A 20,603-nucleotide genomic window follows, 5' to 3' on the forward strand; every position below is an offset into this window, starting at 1 on the left:
CAGCAAACCTTTTTAAATATTTTGATAAATTACTGATGAAAAAAAAATTTAATAAATGACTTTTTAAACCGTTTAACTGATTGTATTAATCAGTCAAAATTCTTGTGATCGGTTAACGGTTAACTGGTTGAAATGAGCATCCCTAGCAATGATGCATTAAATTAATCATAAAGACATTTGTAATGTTACAAAATATTCTATATTCAAATTAACACTGTTGTTTTGATCTTTCTATTCATCAGAAAATCCTGAAAAATAAAATGTATCACGGTTTCCACAAAAATATTGGGCAGCACAACTGTTTTCAACATTGATAATAATCAGAAATGTTTCTTGAGCAGCAAATCAGCATATTAGAATGATTTCTGGAAGATCATGTGACACTGAAGACTGGAGGAATGATGCTGAAAATACAGCTTTGATCACAGGAATAAATTACATTTTACAATATATTCACATAAAAACACAGCTATTTTAAATTGTAAAAGTATTTCACAATTTTTACTATTTCTTAATCAAATAAATGCAGCCTTGGTGAGCAGAGGAGCAGAGGAAAATCTTACTGACCCCAGTAGTGTAGGATATTACATTTCATGAAACGTAATACATTTCTTCCAAAAGTAAATTAAATTGAGGTCCACTAAAATAGGTTCCACTTGTTCTGGAAAAAAAATGAAGCCCTGCTTACTGTGGGAAAACCCCAAAGCTTCCCGACACCGCATGCATAATGTTAGCAGTTTACCAGGAAGTAAAGCAAATCAAATTAATGACAACTCGGAAAGGAATAATTGGCTGTTATGAAGTCGCTGCGGCACGAATGCGTCGAGCGTTTAGATACAAGAGAAAATCCTGAGCTGTCACCTTCCGTGGAGGCTGTGGGTTTACTCTCTCTCTCTTCTTCTCTCTCTCAGCAGGTTTCTTTGTAGAAACGGAGGGATGGATGGAGACGAAAGAGCAACTTCTGAAAGGATTCTTCTGGAACCGTACAAGTACTTGTTACAACTGCCAGGTGAGAGCATCTGTAGGGCATTACGCATTTATTTTTGGCTGCATGTACAGTACAGTGGTGCTGAAGGAATAGATCACACAAAATACAAATGCATTTACTCACCATGTCATTCAGAAACAGACTTTCTTCTGTGGAGCATGAGGGAAAAACTGACAAAATCTTCACTTTGGAACAGAAACAGACTGCATTTTTAGGTTGTTATTTGATAGTTTGACAATGTAAGCTATTTTGAATATGTGAAATGAATAAGTTGAAAGCGGTTATCAGTGAGTAAAGACCTACATTTCAGTGGACTTCAGAAGAATTGTAATATAGTGCATGAACATTTTTTTTACAGTTTATTCACATAGAATAATATAGCCATGGTCACATGAACTGTCATTGACATTGTTTTTTATGTCTAAAGAAGAAAGTCAGTCATATGGGTTTGGAACAACATGAGAAAACGTTTCATTTTTGCTTTAATGTTGCTGAATGTCTTGGATATTAATAGCTTGGCTTGGTCTTGTCTGAAATGTAGGTTAAATTATATTTTAAGAATGGCTTCGCTGGAGGAAAAGTGCTTTATGGAGATGAAATGGGATTTTATAATGAAATGAGTCGAGTTCACTGTACTACGGTAGTTTATTACAGAATTATGCAGCAGTCCTAAATGAAACAAATGACGTTTGCTGAAAAAGTGAAATGCTTCCACATTTTGCATGACTTTATTTTGACCTGCTCTAAGCTGGATTAATTGAATTAATATTGATTACTCTTTTAAATTGAATGGAACTTTTTATGCAAAGTGTTTCTGTCCACAATTTCGGCAAGAGTCAACACTAACAGCTGAAAAAACCTGCTTTAATTTGAAGTAGCAAAGTGAAAATACAGCCTATAGGATTCTCTGATTCGGGTTACATGGGATTTGGTTTGTCATTAAAGAGATTTATCATTCTGTCATTATTTACTTGCCCTCAAAAGCTGTTGGACTTGTTTTGAATGTTGAGAAATAAATAGCATTAATGCCCATTGACTTTCATCGTATGCAAAAAACACATGACATTCTTCCAAATTTAATCTTTTTTCATTCCACAGAAGAAAAATAATTCATTAGGGCGAAAAAATGATGACAATTTTTCATTTTTGGATAAAACGTTACCTGTTTTGCTTGATGTATATTATTGTCCCCATATAAACTTTCCTACGATGAGACTTAAAAGATGAAAAATGATTAATAATTGTGTTGTTGACAACATGAACCGTTTTTCCAAACATCAAGATTTTATTTGAATAAAAGGTAAAAATAACATTTTATTACAGAAGAAAAATAATTCATTAGGGCGAAAAAATGACAATTTTTAATTTTTGGATAAAACGTTACCTGTTTTGCTTGATGTATATTATTGTCCCCATATAAACTTTCCTACGATGAGACTTAAAAGATGAAAAATGATTAATAATTGTGTTGTTGACAACATGAACCGTTTTTCCAAACATCAAGATTTTATTTGAATAAAAGGTAAAAATAACATTTTATTTGGTAAAAGTATAAATAATTTATGTAGTCTTTGAGTTTAGTATGAGGTTGTAAACATGTTTTAATGATACAAGCATTAGAGAATGTTTTTAAAATCGTAGAGGTGTAACGATACACACGTCAATGATTCGGTATGTTACACAATACTCACGATACGATACGATACTCTCACAATACTTTAAACAGCCAAAGTAGTTCAAATGGTTCTGTTCATTAACAAGAACATAAATATTCATGATTCTGCTTAGATAAAAATGCAGAATTATATTACTAACATATACTTTGACTCTGCATTTAAAAAGCATAAATATTGTATTTCATAAATATTTGTTAATTATAAATATTGTATAATTATTTCTTACCATGTTTATTTGTAATTTACAAATTTATATATGATTAAATAATGCATTTTATTTGTAATTTATTAATAATAATTAACATGAAAGCTCAAATGTGTGATCTGGGTTTACCATAACATCATGATCCAATATAGTATTTTATAAACATAAATATTCTATAAATAATTTTAGAAATTTGTAAATTATAAACACATTTTTATTAAATAATGCTTTTTTTTTTTTTAAATGAAAATGAAAGCTCAAATGTGTGACCTTCTGGGTTTAACATATTTGGTATAATATTGTATTTTAGAAATATTAGTAAATTATAAATATTATATAATATAAATGTGTAAATTATAAAAGTTGTATTTTATCAAATAATGCATTTTAATTTTTCGTTGTTAAATAATAATCAACAGGAAAGCTCAAATGTGTGACTTTCTTGGTTCGACACGTTTTATGTGCGATTACCAAATATGATGCTAAATTAAATCCGTCTAAACTTTCATTCTGAATAAACGATCCACGATGCGTATTGTTGCAGTTTTGTATTGTGACAGGATATATTGTTACAGCCCTATAAACTGCCCAGTGATTTATGGAGCATTTATGGACATCAGTGACATTTGATGTCAGCTAGCCGTTGTGTGGCAGAAGCATCATCCTCCTATAAATCACAGGAAGTCTGCAGTCAGCACAATGCACAATAAATGACAATATCACGTGTCTATTATTAGCTGCTCCTGCTGTCGCTTCATGAAGCATCTTGCAAGCTGACAGGAATTAGTGAAAGGACACATATTAGATTCTGTAAAAGTCACATGCTGTTAAGGACTATTTGCGATGGGTTGATTTGTTCCTCATGGCTTTTGTGTCCTTTTAGACACTGGAGTAGCTTGTAGCGTTAGTAGTAACCCACTGTCTACTCAGTATTAGAGATGCACTGATTGCAATTTTCTTGGCCGATTCCGATTTTTCGTTAGTGTGATCTGCCGATACCGATTTTTGCCGATACCGATTTTCTTTCTAAGAACTATAATTGACAGCATATACAAACAAAAATCTACTTTTCTTCAACGCAAAGTTTTATTTTCATAAAAAAAACAAGTAAAAAGTCAGGTATAAAATAAGACCAAAAATAAAAAAAATTGCAAACAACAGCACAAATAAATGCAATAGAATAAAGAGAGCTATGAAACTAAGTTTTTCAGGTTAAGTAAGTTTTTATTCAATCGGCCGATTCCGATCCCTGGCCGATCGATCGGTGCATCTCTACTCAGTATGATACCTTACTATAGTGTAGGCTTATATTTCCAAGTCGTTTTGTGCGATTATGTTACCATGTAATTTTTCTGTAAAATAGTCGTCTTTTACTCTCCAGTGTTATTTTAGTATCATTGATATACTATTGTAGTTTTTGTTAACATTTTGAGTTAGATTTAACTTTTATATTTTCTGTTTTCACTTTAATTTTAGTCATTGTTATTTAATTTTATTATTTTTTTAATAAAATATACAGGTTTTTTTTCATATTTTCAGTTAACGTTTATTTCAAGTAAAAAACGTTGTTATGGTTTTATTTAACTATAAATGTTTTAATGAAGATTCCTTAGATTAGATACTGCAGGTTTTATTTTTATATTTTCTGTTTTCATTTTAATTTTAGTCAGTTATTTATTTTATTTTTTTTATAACATATCGTTTTTTTTTCATATTTTCAGTTAACGTTTATTTCACGTAAAAACCGTTTTTATGGTTTTATTTAACTATAAATGTTTAAATGAAAACTCCTTAGATAAGATACTGCAGGTTTTATTTTTATATTTTCTGTTTTCATTTTAATTTTAGTTCAAGTATTTTGTTGTGTTTGTCATTTTTATTATTTCATTTATATTATTATTTTATTACAAATTAATAAACTATATAGAAATGTATTTTGTTGCAGTGTAGACTTCTATTTTTAGTTGAAATTCTTGTAATTTAGAAATTATTAGTTTTAGTTTGTTATTTTAGTACTTGAAATTCACTGAAAAAGTCTACTTTGAAAATGTATTTCATATTTTATTTCGGTTAATGTTTATTTCAAGTAACAAGTTTTTTTTTTTATGTTTTAGATTTAGTTTTATTTAACTATAATAGCTCTGTCTGAATGTTGTAATGAAAACTGCATGAAAACTTTGAATTATGCATAAATGTTATATTATATGTTATATAATATATATAAATATATATATATAAAATTACCAGTAACAGAATTTGGTTGCCACTGCTTCAATTTCCTACCGTCTTGCAGAATTAAATCTTCCCCTTTCCATCTCTACACTCTTAAAAAATAAAGGTGCTTCAAAGTTTCTTCACAGGGATGCCATAAAAGAACCCTTTTAGGTTCCACAAAGAATCATTCAGTCAAAGGTTCTTTAAAGCAGTGTTTCCCAACCTTTTTTTAGTCGCGGCACCCTTTGGAAATTTTAACAAACTTGTGGCACCCTACAAAATTAATTTTGTCACAATATTTGAATTTCTAACTTCGATATGATAATTTGAAAAGTATAGATATTCGGTACAACAGGGAAGAACTGCAGAATATAATGCCATACAGATATTTTTAATATTATTAAAAAAAATGTGTCCATCAATGGTGGCAATCAGAAGGCTAATTTCTGATGAAGAGACCAATTTATATGACAGACTTTAATGTGGGCTCTTATTCATATGTAAACATTGTGAGATAGCTAGTTAAACAAAGTTTTGATTTTACAGCTGGGTAATTTTGTTGCAGTAGCACGAGATAGCTTGATTTAAAACTTTGAATTGAATAAAAAAATGACAAGGAGGCTAAGCAGTTAATAATAAAATAAGAACAAATAAAGAAATTACTAATGATAGCACAAATAAAAAAAAATCACGATAGGCCTACAAATGAAATAAATTGCTTTTTAATTTTTCAGGTAGGTCTAACACACAGTAGGGCTATTAAGAGGCCTAAAAAGTATCGAACTCGATACCCAGCCCTATCTTTAAGCGAGAGTGTTTTAATTGTATCGACAGTAAAACCCTGCTGAGTCTGAAGGAGTTTTTCCTCCTCTAATATTCAGTCTGAGAGGGCGAGGAGAAATACTTCTGCTGCATGTTTTCCCATCGTCCTCTTGCAATTTTAATGATGTCTTTTGTGACCGTATGCGCAAACCCAGAGACGCTCCTCTCGGCTAGTTTATGCAGAGGTCAGGGAAGAAATCACTGAGGAACTGAAACTCGACAGCGCTGGTGAAGGGAAAACAGAGACGCACATGTGAAGAGATTGAGAAAGAATGCCAGGAGGTCATTTACTCCCATTTAAAGGAGGAATCTCATTAAAATATGTTCAGGTCAAATTTCACCCCAGAATCACAAGAATTTTGATCTCTCGTTAATGCAGTGAATCCTGATGTTTTACTCTTGGTATTTTTTTCTTACTTTATAGTGATTCCCATTACTGTAAAGAAATGGTTATAAATTATAAAAAGTTTTTTCCATTTTAATAATAATAAAAAAAAAAATTTAAATGATATTTTAAATTAAGTCATTTGATGTTTAATAATTTATGACATTTCTAAAATTAAAATTACAAAAAATTAAATTAATAAATAAAATAATGCAAATTTAATTTGTATAACCATAGTATGCGTGTGCGATATTGACAAAAAATAATATCTCAATATTTTCTGTGATTTTATCGATAATGATAATTAGACGATATTTTGCTGAGTGTGTTATTGTGCTGGTATCTTAAGGACTACCGTGGACAGCTGACTCCTAAAGTTTTTCATATTCTTCATATTCTGTGTGCTGGTCAGTTCACAGCAGTGATAGAAATTAATCTTTTCCAATAAGTTTTATGGGCATTTTTACCTTGTGTGCACCATAAATGTGCACCATCTTTTGAGTCAAATTCTTGCATTTGGGCTGTTACCAAGCAAATTAAATCAGTATCAACAAAATTGATCTTTGTAATGCAGAGGAAACACAGAAGCTGCATTAGAAGTGTCATTTAGATGCATTTACACACTGTTTAATGCAGCGATTGAACCGAATCATTTAAACGGTTGATTCATTCAGGAACGAAACACTGTCATGTTACTCAGAGACGCAAAACAGCGCTGTGCCTGTGTTTGGAATTATTTCTGTTGGAGAAATAGAACAAAAACAGGCAATATAGTGTCTAAAACGTAAGTCTCTTAATATTAACTTCTTGTTTATTGAACTGTTGTATAAAAACTCATTTGTAATCAAGCTGATTTTTGGAGCAAAAAAACGGCACTCTTTATGTGATATTAACTATATGAAATGATAGAAATATATACATTTTCTGCCCCATATCTTGAATTATGTGAATTCTAAGTGAATTTTAATAGACTGAATCATGCAGTGAAAGAACGCACTCTAAATGCGCTTCACGTAATGTATGCATGCACTCTGTAGGTGTGTTTTGTTTGCTTTTCGCAATATACTCGATAATGTCAACTCGCACATCATTAAAACAACAATTACTATATTATCGCACACCCTACTGTTTAGATTTTTATAATGCATTGTCTTCTTATCGATCCACCAGTTCACATTTAAAGCTCTGCGTGTTTGCAGGGTAAAAACATGGGTCGATTTTTGCATTTGTCTGAACTCTGAACAAAACAACAGTTTTATTGAAAATGCTTGTTCATTCTCTGCCAGCAGGTGGAGCGTTTGGTAGAAATATAACAGTTTCCCCAGTAACAGCAGAACACAAAGCAGCGCAGCACCTGACTTTTTACGTGCAGCGCTCTCGTTTATTTATTCAAATCAAAGCCTTTTGAAGTTTAATCGTCACATTGAGCCATATCGCAATTCTGGTCTTTCCGTCCCCAAATTTAAGACCTCTTGAAATCATAATTAAGACTTTCTTGTACAATTTAAGACTTTTTATGGCCTTAAATTTAATGCAACTAAATTTAAGTGTTTTTAAGACCTCGCGGAAACCCTGAAAAATTAATGATTTCATTTAAAATTAAGTCATTTAAATTTTAATAATTGATATTAAATAAAAATAAATAAATACAAGAAATAAAATAAATTACAACAATTCAAAATGAATCAATTAATTAATAAAATTAATTACAAATTTAGTTTTTTGTAACCAAAGTTTGTCAGAATTTCGTTGATACAATTTGTCAGGAATAGAAAATATGATACAATGATATCATAAATAGTGTTTTCTAAGCTAAAATTACACAAAGTGCTATTTTGAGGCTGATCCAATCCGCATACACATTCTGTGATGTTTTTGGAAGTAGTTAGTCCGTTTTCTTTGATTATGGAGGGTGAATAGGACATGTTCTTGATGGATTCATCATTACTAGAGGACAAACGGAGTTGAACTGAGGGAAACAGGAGGAGGAACATTAGATCAGCGCAGCCTAACTCACTCGAGTTACAGGAAGCTGAAGGGAAAACATTCATGAATGGAGATGAAGGGAGATGAATGATAGTCGTTCTGAAGACCGCTTGCTGAATAATCAGAGCTCTGCAGGCTTCAGCGTTTAAGTTTGTGTTTTAAAAGGCAAAAACACTTCTATTGATTTGTCTGCATTCAGAGTTGAGCCACTGCTTGATTCTTGTTTCATGCCGTTCATTTTTTTTAATGGTTTTAGTTAACTATAATAACTATAATATAAACGTCTTAGAAAATATAAAAATAAAATATGCAGTATCTCATCTGTTTTCCAGTTCAGTTCAAGTTTGAGTACTTTTGTCATTTTTGCCTATATAGTTTTTTTTATTTATTAGTTTGTTTTAAGTACTTCAGACTAGCTGAAAATGTCTATTTTTTTGTATTTAATATTTTATCTAAATGTTTATTTCAAGTAAAGAAAGTGTTTGTTTGTTTTTGTTTTATATGGTAATAACCCTGTTTTAATACTAATTTTTTGTTTATTTTTATATTTTCATTCAATTTTAGTTCGTTTTAGTAATTGTTGTTTTAAATTTTATTGTTTACATCAATTTTTATTTATTAGTTGTAGAATATTTAGTTTTAATTATTTTAGTTATTAGCTGAAATAAAATAGCTGCAGCTAATTTGGATTTCTTGTCATGTCTCCTGCTTTTCTCGGTTTTGTTAGGAAAGCAAGTCAGATCAAAACTCTCGCAAGCGTTTAACCACTGGCTCAACGTCCCAGAGGACAAAATTCAGGTAAGGCTTTATTTGTGTTTATCAGGAAGTGTTTCAGTGTTTCTGCATTGACCGTATTGTTGAAATATATTGTGGAAGGCGAGAAACAAATTTCTTCAAATTTGGCTTGAGTTTAAATTAAATATTCTCTATTGTAATGCGAGTATTTAGCAGTTCACGCTTCTTTTCTGTACAGTTTACAATAAAAACAAAATAATAAAAGGTAAGTGTGACTTTCTCACAATTCTGACTTTCCCCCCCTTGCAATTCTGATGTTAACTGAAAAAAACTTGGAATTGTGAGATAAATTTGCAATTACCTTTATTTTTTTTTATCCTGTGCGTTAACAGTATTTTGAAATGTAAAGAAAATACGCCAGAATTGCAAGACAAAAGGTTGCCTTTTTATTTATTTTTTTTAACTTATTTTATCATCTTTTTATTTGATTTGATTTTTATTTCTTTTAAATTTTATTTATTGTATTTTATTTTGATTTTTACATTTTTTTTTATTTAATTACATTTTTTATTTCTTTATTTTATATTTTTATTTATTGTATTTTATTTTTTTCATTTATTTTATTTTATTTTAACAGGCTTCCACAGATCTGTGCATGTTATTGACAGGTTTAGTTTAGATTGTGTGTCTGTTCCTCGTGGTATCCTCTCCCTGTCTGTCAAAACTGAGTGAAAGTCATCTGAGGTTTCTGTTAGATTTGTGTGTTGATTTTTATTTCAGTCAACTTGTGCTTGCCGAGGGCAAAGTTTAAACAGACATAAAGCAGCAGATCGGTTTCACTTTCTGTTCTGCTGAGGAACTTGCGACTTGGCAGAAAACCTGCTATCGGCTGCTTTATGAAAGTCTTTTTAACAAGCTACTGTCTCAGTCGCTAATTAAGAGAACAGATGTTCTCACACACTACACTGGCTTTTCTTTAATCAACAACTAGTCTACATGCTCCTAATGTTTAACATGACTAATGTTAGTTAGGATTCATCAGATCATTTTCCAGCCTCTTGCCTGTTTCTGAATCGCTGCTGTACCTTCAAATGTTTATGTAAATGGACTGTTATGGTGTTGATGTGTAAATGTGGTTGTGTTGTCATAACCCTGACATCAGTGATTTCTAGTTATTTCATCAGATTGCATGCCTACTTTTAAATGTCTGTCAGCTGAAAGAGTTGCTTTGCGTGATGCATAGTGATTTAGTTATACATCATCAATCCACTCTTGGAAGGTTTTGCCTTTTTTTTTTTTTTTTTTTTTACAAAGGCCCACAATCATTCCCACACCCGGTTTGCATTCCAGTGACTCGTGCCGCTTTTGCAGCTTAAAACTCCCATGCAAACCTTTTTGGTGCAAACTGGCCATTTCCTGTTTTGTCTTGTTGTTTTTCTGCGCTGGCATTGCAGAGACTGAAAATGATCAATGCACATAGATTTTAGCTCTCAAACATCACATCATGGGCCATTTTCAGCATTCGGCCCGTCAGATTGAGTCGAGGCGTTCATGACGGGATCGTGTTACAGCAGAGAGGAATAAATGCACATGAAGGATACGAGAAGCTTTTGAAGGAACAGTTCAGCCAGAAATGATTGCAATCATGTCACTCATGTCATCGTGTGTTTTGCATAATAAAGAAAACTAGCCAAAATATCCAAGTTCGCATAATTAAAAATATTATTATTATATTTTCTTTTTAATTCTCCATTATTCCTGGTGTCTTTCATTAGATCATGATTAGTGTTGTTTTTTTTATTGTTATATATTGTTATTGTACAGTTAATAAAATGTAATAGGATTTATTCAAATAGATAAATAATTTATTGTTTTGAAGGTGTGACATGAAAAACGGTGCATTTTTTCTCACAGGTGCATTTTTTATTTTTTATTGATTTCATTATTATTATTATCATTATCATTATTATCATCATCATAATATAATTTTTTGTATATTATATAATAATTGTTTTAATTTTTTTATTATCATATAACCTTATATTTGTGTATTATTATTATTAATAGTAATAATACTGGGTAACATTTATAATACTGTATAATATATGTACGTGTGTGTGTGTGTGTGTAATAATAAATATTATAATAAATTATTATTATTATTATTATTATTATATAACTTTATTTGTGTATTATATAATACTAATTTTATTATTATTAACAATAATAGTTGGTAAAAATACTGTATAATATACATACAATTTTTACATTTATATTATGTTTAATTTTATATTGAAAATTAATATTAATACAATTAATACTGTGCAAAAATAACTACTGTATACTGTATGTAATATTTACTGCATATAATCCTTTACATTATTAGTTTTGTTGTTGTTGTGCTCCAAAAGTAGCCTAAATCATAAAAGTAGTCTGCCTTGGTTGCTTTAAAGGGGTCATATGATGCGATTTCAATGTTTCCTTTCTCTTTGGAGTGTTACAAGCTCTCGGTGCATAAAGAAGATCTGTAAAGTTGCAAAGACTAAAGTCTCAAATCCAAAGAGATATTCTTTATAAAAGTTAAGAGTCAACCACGCCTACCTAAAACTCTTTTTAGCAGCATCATATGACCCCTTTAAGTCTTCTGAAATCATTCAGTATGTTATCTTTGTTTGGGAAACAGACTGATATTAAGTTTTTATTGATCGATAATCTTTTGCAACAGCTTTCAAACCTCATACGCTTTTGTGTTCATTTAAAAAAACAGTGCCTTAATTCTTGCACCTGTTTGTGGCAGGTTTGATGTCATCTGCTCCAAATGCCATTGCAATGAGATGTTTTCTCCTTCTGACCCAGTTGAACCATTAGTACAGATGGTCATTAGAATATTGTTTTAAACATTGCATTTTTATGTGCCAGATGAAGTATTTACATTTAGTTAAACTGGACACTGTTTGTTTATATGTAATATTGAGCTCTGCTTTGGTTCGGACTCATCATGAATCAAGCAGCAAGTTTAAAAATGTATGCATAATGCATCGATGAGCTACAGGATTGCTTCATTAGCAAGCAGTCTTGAATTTGTGTCTGTTTCTCACACAAAGCTATTGTTTGCACATACAGCTCCCAAGATACTGTAAGTCAATATGAGTCTGCTTTAGTTGTACAACAGTTGTTTTTAAATGTGCAACAGCTGTTGCTCAAACTTGTTTTTAAATGAATGTGATTGAATTACTTTTTAAATAACCAGATATGAGATCTGAGTCTCTTCTTATACATGTTTTTGATGTTCAAACACATGCAGCCTGTTAGCGTTGAACATTTTTGGTGGGTTGTGTGTATAAAAAGGCAAAATCTCATTATACCCGTTAAACCCCTTCATATATAGTTATGCCAACAATGCACAATGCTCTAAGCAGTGCTCTACATGCTAACGCAAAACAATCAAGCAGATTTGCAGGAGCTGGAAACCATAAGCTGCTTGGATTTTCTGTGGAAAAAAAAAAAAAAAGCAAAATGTAATTCATTTTTCGGCAATCCAGCTGTTTTCTCTCCAGCTCCAGCATTGGACCGACACATGAGGAATCTCATTAACGCAGAAGGGCACTTTGCTATGATTATTAGATGTTGTCAGTGGCATATTCTTAATACAGCACTGGATCGTGTTGGAGCAGAGGACTCTTAATCAATGAAACATCATTTGAGAGCCGCTGAAGAGGTTTTAAGTGTTTTTTGTTGCATCAGTTCCAGGTTTGAATAGTGCTACTATTTCTGTGCTACTGATTGTTAAAAATAATTGAGTTTTCCCTTTCAATAGGTTTGTTTTTAAAGAATAGTTCTCCCAAAAATGAAAATTTGCTGACAGTTTACTCACCCAGGGCTCGACGCTTACTTTTCTTTTTAGGAGCACGTTCAAAATTTTAGGAGCACCTTCTAATCAATAATCCAAAATTTTATCAAAAAGTAGCCTTCCCATTACGAGGTAATATTTGACTCCTCTAACTTTATTAAAATTGTCATCTTTTGTCAATTCTTAAAAAAATTATATTTTATAAGCTTTTTAAAAATTGTAATTAAAACGACAGAATAAGAACAAGTAGAATAAGGAATATAAGTTACCAATCAAATGAAATCAGTATTAACAAAATTAATTTGTAGAGGTGGCACAGAAGAACACAAAAGTGGCTTGATGTACTTTCAGACATTTAATGAGGCTCAGAAGTGGAATGAGTGCAATTAAATCCATAAATTCATGATGATATTAATGTTTTTAACTTCAAACTGTTGCTTCCAGCTAAAATCTGAGTCCATAATAATGTTTCCTCCAGTGAAAAAGTGTTCTGGTCTGAATCAGGAGAGAAATCTGCACAGATCAAGCACTGTTTACAAGGGCTGTTATGACACAAATTTCTCGATTCGATTCTCATTGACAAGCTTTCGATTCGATTCAATATTGATTATTTTGGATATATATCAGGTACACATGCCAAATTTTCTCAACGAAAAAAATTCTCTTAACTAATGCTGTAAAATATAGGCCTACATGAGAATCAGTTGGTACTACATTACTATGTTAAAACTGACTGATTTTTTAGGCTATACAATTTTAAATTACACTTAAGGAAGTTTTTATAATAAAAGTTACAATTACATAATATTTCTACTTCAATTCGTTTTTTTATTTTTTTTAAATATAAACATTTAAATGGTGGCCGTTATAAAAAATATAAATTAAAAATTGAAGAACGACAGTAAAAAATTATAAAGAATATATTATATGGTGCATATATTTAGCAAAATGCCCCTCTCTACTATAGATTATTATAGATATATTTTCGCTGGAGGCGATGGTTTTGAAGTTAAAAACGTCTTTATGCTGGATTTGTTTCAGCTTTTGTCTTCTCAAGTCATTAACTGATGGACTGGAGTGCTGTGGATTATTGTGGTGTTTTTATCAGCTGTTTGGACTCTCATTCTGACGGCACCCATTCACTGCAGAGCATCCATTGCTGAGACACTGATGCAATGCTACATTTCTCCAAATCTAATGAAGAAACAAACTCATCTACATCTTAGATAACCTGAGGGTGAGCACATTTTCTTTAATATATGATGTGACTATGGAAACAAATATTGTTATACACTAGGATTTATTTTGAAACTTTGGTTTTTCACTCAGAAATTTCTATTAAACTTAAATTAAAATTTGATGTTGAATTTTATATTAGTTTGTAAAGTAGAAAGACTAAACTAGCATTATCTTGTAAAACATACTCCAATAATCTTTATTTGCAACTTTGAAAAATCTTTTTTACGGCGTAGTGAGTGTTAATTAGCATCAGATGATCTGTCAGAGCTCTGTGTTTTCTGCTTAGTCTGTCAGATCACATTCAGCCAGCTGTTCGACAGCTCTCTTTTTATCCTGAATATTTCATTAAAGCTCTTCAGACGGGGGAAAGTCAGCCGCTCGTGTCAGTAACGCTGTTTTACGGGGCTTGTCTTCTCCACTTCCACGTTTACTTGATCTTGTGAAGTTAAAACAGCTTTGGATGGGTGTAATGCGGTTGAATCATTATTAGGCTTGTTTAGATCAGGTTGGTCTTCCTGTTTCACACGGCTTGAATTTTTAATCATTCCAGCAAGTTTCATGCTCATAATGCAGGTTTTTTTACACCTATTGTCATTGCAGTAACGTAGGCACAAATCTTTTTCAAGATGTCTTTCAGAAGTTATTCGGTTTGTTTCTAATGACGCAGCAGATCATTCATTTGTGTTCATTTTTGATTTGTAAGATGTAATGAATATCTGGTTGTAATTACAGTGTTTGCGTTTCTTGAGTCTGCAACAATCATCTAGTGGATTAACCTCAAATTGTCATTCATATGTAACACTTTTGATTAATGATTGAATGATGAATATGCATTCATTTGCTCCAATAATTTACTGGTCAATTAAGTAATTAAGGGACGTATGTTGTCTTGGATGTCACTAATAAATGGTTAAATAGTCTTTATTTAATCTTCTTTCTCGATGTTTGTGATGACGAGCAACGGCGTCAGCGCTCTGCTTTTTTCTATATGGCTTTTATTGTACATTTCAGAGCATTAGAGGAGAGGATTATGAATGAATTATCAGTACTTCAGTTTTGAATTCTACAAAGCTATATCATTATAGCTTCAGATTCATTAGTTTAAATGTAGTGCACATGTCTTATGGACTACTTAGGGTGTGCTTTTTGACATCTTTGTAGTATAAATCCCATCCACTTTTTGTTGGTTTTTTTGGGACTGAATGATTAATAAGCATAAAATTGAAACCAGAAAATGGCTAAGTGTAATTATTAAAGTGCAAAATCTGTGATTTATGTAAATAAATATGCGCTTTTTTTTTTTTGTAACACAAGCAGCTTTTTTGAAAATGAAGAAATTAAGACAAATGTTAGAATTAGTAATTATTAAAATTAGTGATTTTACAGTATTACAATTTTAGTTGCAGTACTTTTTAGCCATTTTATTTTAAAGTACAATAATATTATTACAGTAGTAAAATATTGTTTTGTTTAATTTTTTTTAATTAATCATTTTTTGAATTTTACAGCCCAGAAGCAAGCACAGCAAACCTAGAGTTTTTTAAAAAAGGGAAAACGCATTTTATCGCAATTGCAATTATCAATTTTTTTTTCCAAACTGTTTAATTAACCTGTTAAAGAACATCAGCTGAAGACTCATTTAAAAATGAAGAAATTAAAGCATAAATATTAGTATTGCAATTTTACAGTTGTACTGTAAAATAATATGTCATTTATACTGACATGAATAATAATAATTTAATTAAGCTACTATTGTAATGTAACACATTGTATAATATATGGTGTATTTTTATTAAATGCTAATAATAATAATAATAATAATCATTAAAAATAAATAGTTAGCCATATTGATATAAATTACAATATTTTTTTGTCAAAATTGTGCAGTTCACAAACAATTTTTATCTTCTCCAAATCAATGTCAATAACAAAATATATGCGTTTGGAATGACATTGGTGTAACAGTTTTACAGTTTAGGCGTTATTATTCAAACTATTTATTTACACTCAAGGAGCATCAGCTGAAGACTGTGCTAATAATCAGCCCTCTCGAAGTATTTTCAGTTATATAATAAGCGGATGATTCTCTGTTGAAGCAGTGCTGGTCATGTTGTAGTCTTGGTGTCGTGTTCTGATCTGAACCTTTGGCTGTTTCTGTGTCCTGTAATATCTGCATGCAGGGCTGTTTGTGAATTATATTCAAGGGCTGCTTGATCGTCGAGTGACTGCTCATATTTCTGATCGGTCTCCTTGAATCTCTTTCCTCTGTCTCTGTCCTGCGGCGTGGTTTATCTGGCTGTAAACTCTTGCTGAACCCGTCAGCATGACTGCACATGCGCCGTATCACGCATGAGCACACGTCACACTGCACTGACGCCTGCCAAAAATATAAAGAACGTGTCTGATATCAGCTCAGGATTCTGAAGTGCACTGAATAGTGCCAGTGTTTCCTCACAGATGTTGATTTTCTGACTTTGGAGGACGTAGTGCCTGAGTTCCTCGTGTGTTTGTGTGTCTAGAGGGCTCAAAGTGGCAGAAATACTGTTTTCCTGAGATGTTTTGGGAATGCTGGTGTTTAAGAGCTTGGGATTTGACCGGAGTTTGTTCAGAAAGGTTTATCTGCCGGATCGATGAGTTCACTGCACGTCAGTCAGAGGTCAGAAGAGCCAAATAAAAACGGGTGAAGCTTGACAAAAACCAGGTCCAGGTTGTTGTTTTTAGTGTGTGTGTGTGTGTGTGTTTTAAAGCCAAAAAAGGAAAAACAACACTGTTTTGCATAAAAGAATGACTTGCTTATAAATTAATTTGTAGTCATTTTTAATTATTTAATTATGTATTTAATCATTTTATTCTTTTAATGTTTTTATTTAAATATTTATTTATATTTAAATGTATATAAAATCATAGCATAGTTTAATTAGTTTCCTTTGATTTAAATCATCTTCAAAATGCATTTATTCAAATTGCTTACAATCAGCATAAATCGGGTCATTGTGAAATGTTACATTAATTCAGCTAAAACGTATGAACGTTGTTAAACTATGGTTAGCTGTGGAACAAGCAATATTTAATTAGTTAAAATATAGAGACTGAAATGCATTGGATTTATTAATAAGTATACTTATTTTATTTACTTATTTAAACAAATACAAACAATAAAAAAATATTTATATAAAAATCAAGGCATAGTTTAACTAGTTGCATCTATTTGATTATTTAAATCTTATTTTTAGAATGCATTTATTCTAGTTGCATATAGGATCATCATAAATCTGTTCATTATAAAAAATAAATAATAATAATATTTTTTCAGTTAAAAATTATAACCATGATTGAAATATTGCTAGCTGTAAAACAAGCAATATTCAATTAGTATTGTTTTATTTTTATATTTATATTTAAATGTGAATATAAAATCATGGCATAGTTAAACTATTTGCATCTATTTGAATCCATTTAAATAATTTAAAAATGCATTCATTCAAATTGTTTATAGTGAAACACATTGGATGTGATGATGAATATACTTTATTTTTTATATTTTTTAATTATTTTATTTAGATGACTTAATTTTGCTTCCCCACTACAAAGAATCTTGTTGTTAATCAGTAATATTTGTCTTTTCTTCAGTACAAATATCTAAACATTCCTCTGGAAAACAGTCAAGACTGATCAAGATTTTTTTTGCAGGCATCTGTAAGCAAGCAGCAACGCTGATGACGTAATGTTTCTAGAAGGCAGACAAATACAGTAGTAATCTCTGTCTTACTGTGTGTAAAATGCTCAGAATCAGCGCTTGCTCTTACAGATGTCACACTGATATACCCGAGGTGTGTGTGTGTGTGTGTGTGTGTGATTTATAGGGTCTCTACAGGGGCGGTTTCTCACTGTAAGCAGCATGTTTGCAGGATGAATGTGTGAGGGTCACTGATGCACACGCTTCATTACTACGACAGCTATATTTTACAGTGAACGAGCTTTAACTTCGTCTCAGAGCAGCTCTTGATTCTCAAACTCTCAGCAGTTCTTCAGTCTCTGAAATCTTCCACGCCTGTCTTTCCGCTGGAACTTTTTCTTTCTTTCCCCTACGTTCACCAAGTTTGAAGCGGATGCCAGCGCTGATGCCCCCTGCTGGTCGCTCCGGTGCGGCAGCTTTTGTTGTATTTCTGTAGTTATTTTTAGTTCTGTTGTTTTTGAAAGTAAAGATCAAGTCAGTCTCTATTTTAGGGCTGCAACGAACGATTATTTTGATAATCGATTAGTTGACCGATTATTTTTCCGATTAATCGGATCTTCTCATTTCTTTCTTTTTTTGACAAAAAACACTTCCACATTCTGCCCAATGTCCTTTAAACAAACGTGTCAACTGAATGCTATGAAAATAGTGCTTAACAATTTATTAGACACGCATCATAATAAAGATAAAACACAAATATTTTAGGAATCTGTCAAAAAAATTGTTTAAATCTAAAAATGTTATTGTCATTTATTGGGCAAATATCAAACTAAGTAGGCTAGTATTTATTCACATATTAACAAGAATGTCCTCCTATGCCTTCCATAACAGCTTGCATTCTTGCTGGCATTGCTTAGGTACTTTTTGACTGTAATTGGGTATCTGAGAGCTTGACTTTTTTTTTTCTGCCTTTTTTCATAGATAACAGCAATAATTATATTATAGCATAGAAATAGTCAACTACTGTTACTAAAGAGCGTATGCACATTTTTCATAGATAACAGCAATAATTATATTATAGCATAGAAATAGTCAACTACTGTTACTAAAGAGCGTATGCACATTTTTCATAGATAACAGCAATAATTATATTATAGCATAGAAATAGTCAACTACTGTTACTAAAGAGCTTATGCACATTGGAGGACTTGCCAATACAGAAAGCTAAAAAATGATTATAATCACCAATACTGTTAGTTTAGAGCAGCAGTGGCACAAACCTTACATAAATTTTTTTTTTTTTTATTGTTAAGCACTGTATTTGAATATAGTTTAAATCTCTACATAAAAAAATAAAATAATAATTTCATTATCGATAATAATCGATTTTATCGATTAGTTGTTACAGCCCTACTCTATTTAAACCCTTTAAAGTAGGTTACTATAATTAATCTAAATACACTTTTGGGCCTGTAAATCATCTTTTAGGCCTATTTCACACCCTGTATCACTCTTATTTGTGTGAATAAGAGTGCAAGATTCGATCCGTGAACGCCTCACATTACCAGATAATCAGCGCCGAACAAAAATCTTGTCGAGCACCTCGGTCTGTCCCAATGTTCGGCACTGATTATCTGGTAATGTGAGGCGTTCACGGATCGAATCTTGCACCTCCCGATCTGCTCGCACACAAATCGGGGCCACCCCGATCGTATCAGACATGTTTGACATTTCACTGGGGTGACATGGCCTCAGTTTTGAACGTACCGGGTGAGTGCAGAAAGCTGCTAGCACTCTAGCTAACATGTAAACATGACTGAAATATCAATGACGATCTGCTGCGTGAGATCACGTGAGGCGCTCCCTCTGGCATGATGATCTTAAAGGTGACATATTATGCCCCTTTTTACAATATGTAATATACGTCTCTGGTGTCCCCAGAATGTGTCTGTGAAGTTTCAGCTCCTTGTTTGGTAGATGCACCGGGGACCTGATTATAGCACTTAAAACCTGGAAAAGTCAGATTTTCATGATATGTCACCTTTAATAATATCTTGTAGTGTGTGATGCACCTCGGTTTTCAAATCTTGAAAGGGCACTTTTCCGTCGGCGATTAAAGGGGCAGGGGCTTGAGCCCCCCGTGCACACCACGGATTATCTATGAGTGTAAAAGCTCAGCGTTCACCTGCCGCTGTGACTGACGGGTGTGTTTGTTCTGCTGTCTGTCTGTGTGAGTGAGTGAGTGTATGTGGCTCAGAGGTCAGCTGTGGACGGACCCCGAGGACTCGAGCCGTCGTGTCAGCGCTGATCACTTTAACGAGTGAATGCGTTAGCCGGCCTCCCCTCTGCTCACCATATGCTCCCTATCAGTGCTGATCAGAAACACACATTCACTCGTCAGGAACAGTGTGCTGCCTTTATGGAATACAACACAAGTGAGAATAATTCATTATATTAAATTAGATAAATTTTTTATTTATGTGACATTTATATTATGCATTTTCTCACTTGTGCTGTATTCTTAAAAGAAAATTATTGTAGATTTAATGTGTGTAAAATACAGAAGCACTGATTTTTTTTTAAAAAAATTTTACATTATATAAATACTTTTTTAGCATCAGTAGGTTGTCATATTAAAATTTGTATTACTGTTGCATTTAAAGAACTTTTAAATTGGCCTACATTGACTTTTTTAATGTTATGATATTGTTTTATTTGAACGGATTGATTAAAACGTAATTCTAATCGTATAAATGTAGTGTTTTAATTATTATATTTTTTATTATTATTATAAAATGAATTGCATTAAAATAACTTTTAAATTGGC

The 20,603-nt window shown here is 31.8% G+C and overlaps 1 protein-coding gene across 3 annotated transcripts in view; it reads left to right on the forward strand.

Annotated features, from left to right (window-relative positions):
• The window catches only part of LOC107730383 (geranylgeranyl pyrophosphate synthase-like), a 33,976-nt gene that overhangs the window by 6,584 nt on the left and 6,789 nt on the right, over nucleotides 1–20,603 (forward strand). The window contains exons 2-3 of one of the 3 annotated variants that reach the window (XM_016541205.1): nucleotides 912–1,009; nucleotides 9,004–9,074. In XM_016541205.1, coding sequence (XP_016396691.1) covers nucleotides 937–1,009; nucleotides 9,004–9,074 — 144 coding nt within the window. In that variant the 5' untranslated portion in view covers nucleotides 912–936. Of the gene's footprint in view, nucleotides 1–911; nucleotides 1,010–9,003; nucleotides 9,075–20,603 lie in introns of those variants that run through there. The other 2 variants (XM_016541206.1, XM_016541208.1) reach the window with 2 other exon arrangements.

The sequence above is a fragment of the Sinocyclocheilus rhinocerous genome, unplaced genomic scaffold (assembly GCF_001515625.1).
Source record: "Sinocyclocheilus rhinocerous isolate Xijiao unplaced genomic scaffold, SAMN03320098_v1.1 scaffold2653, whole genome shotgun sequence".
In the NCBI taxonomy this organism is placed as follows: domain Eukaryota; kingdom Metazoa; phylum Chordata; class Actinopteri; order Cypriniformes; family Cyprinidae; genus Sinocyclocheilus; species Sinocyclocheilus rhinocerous.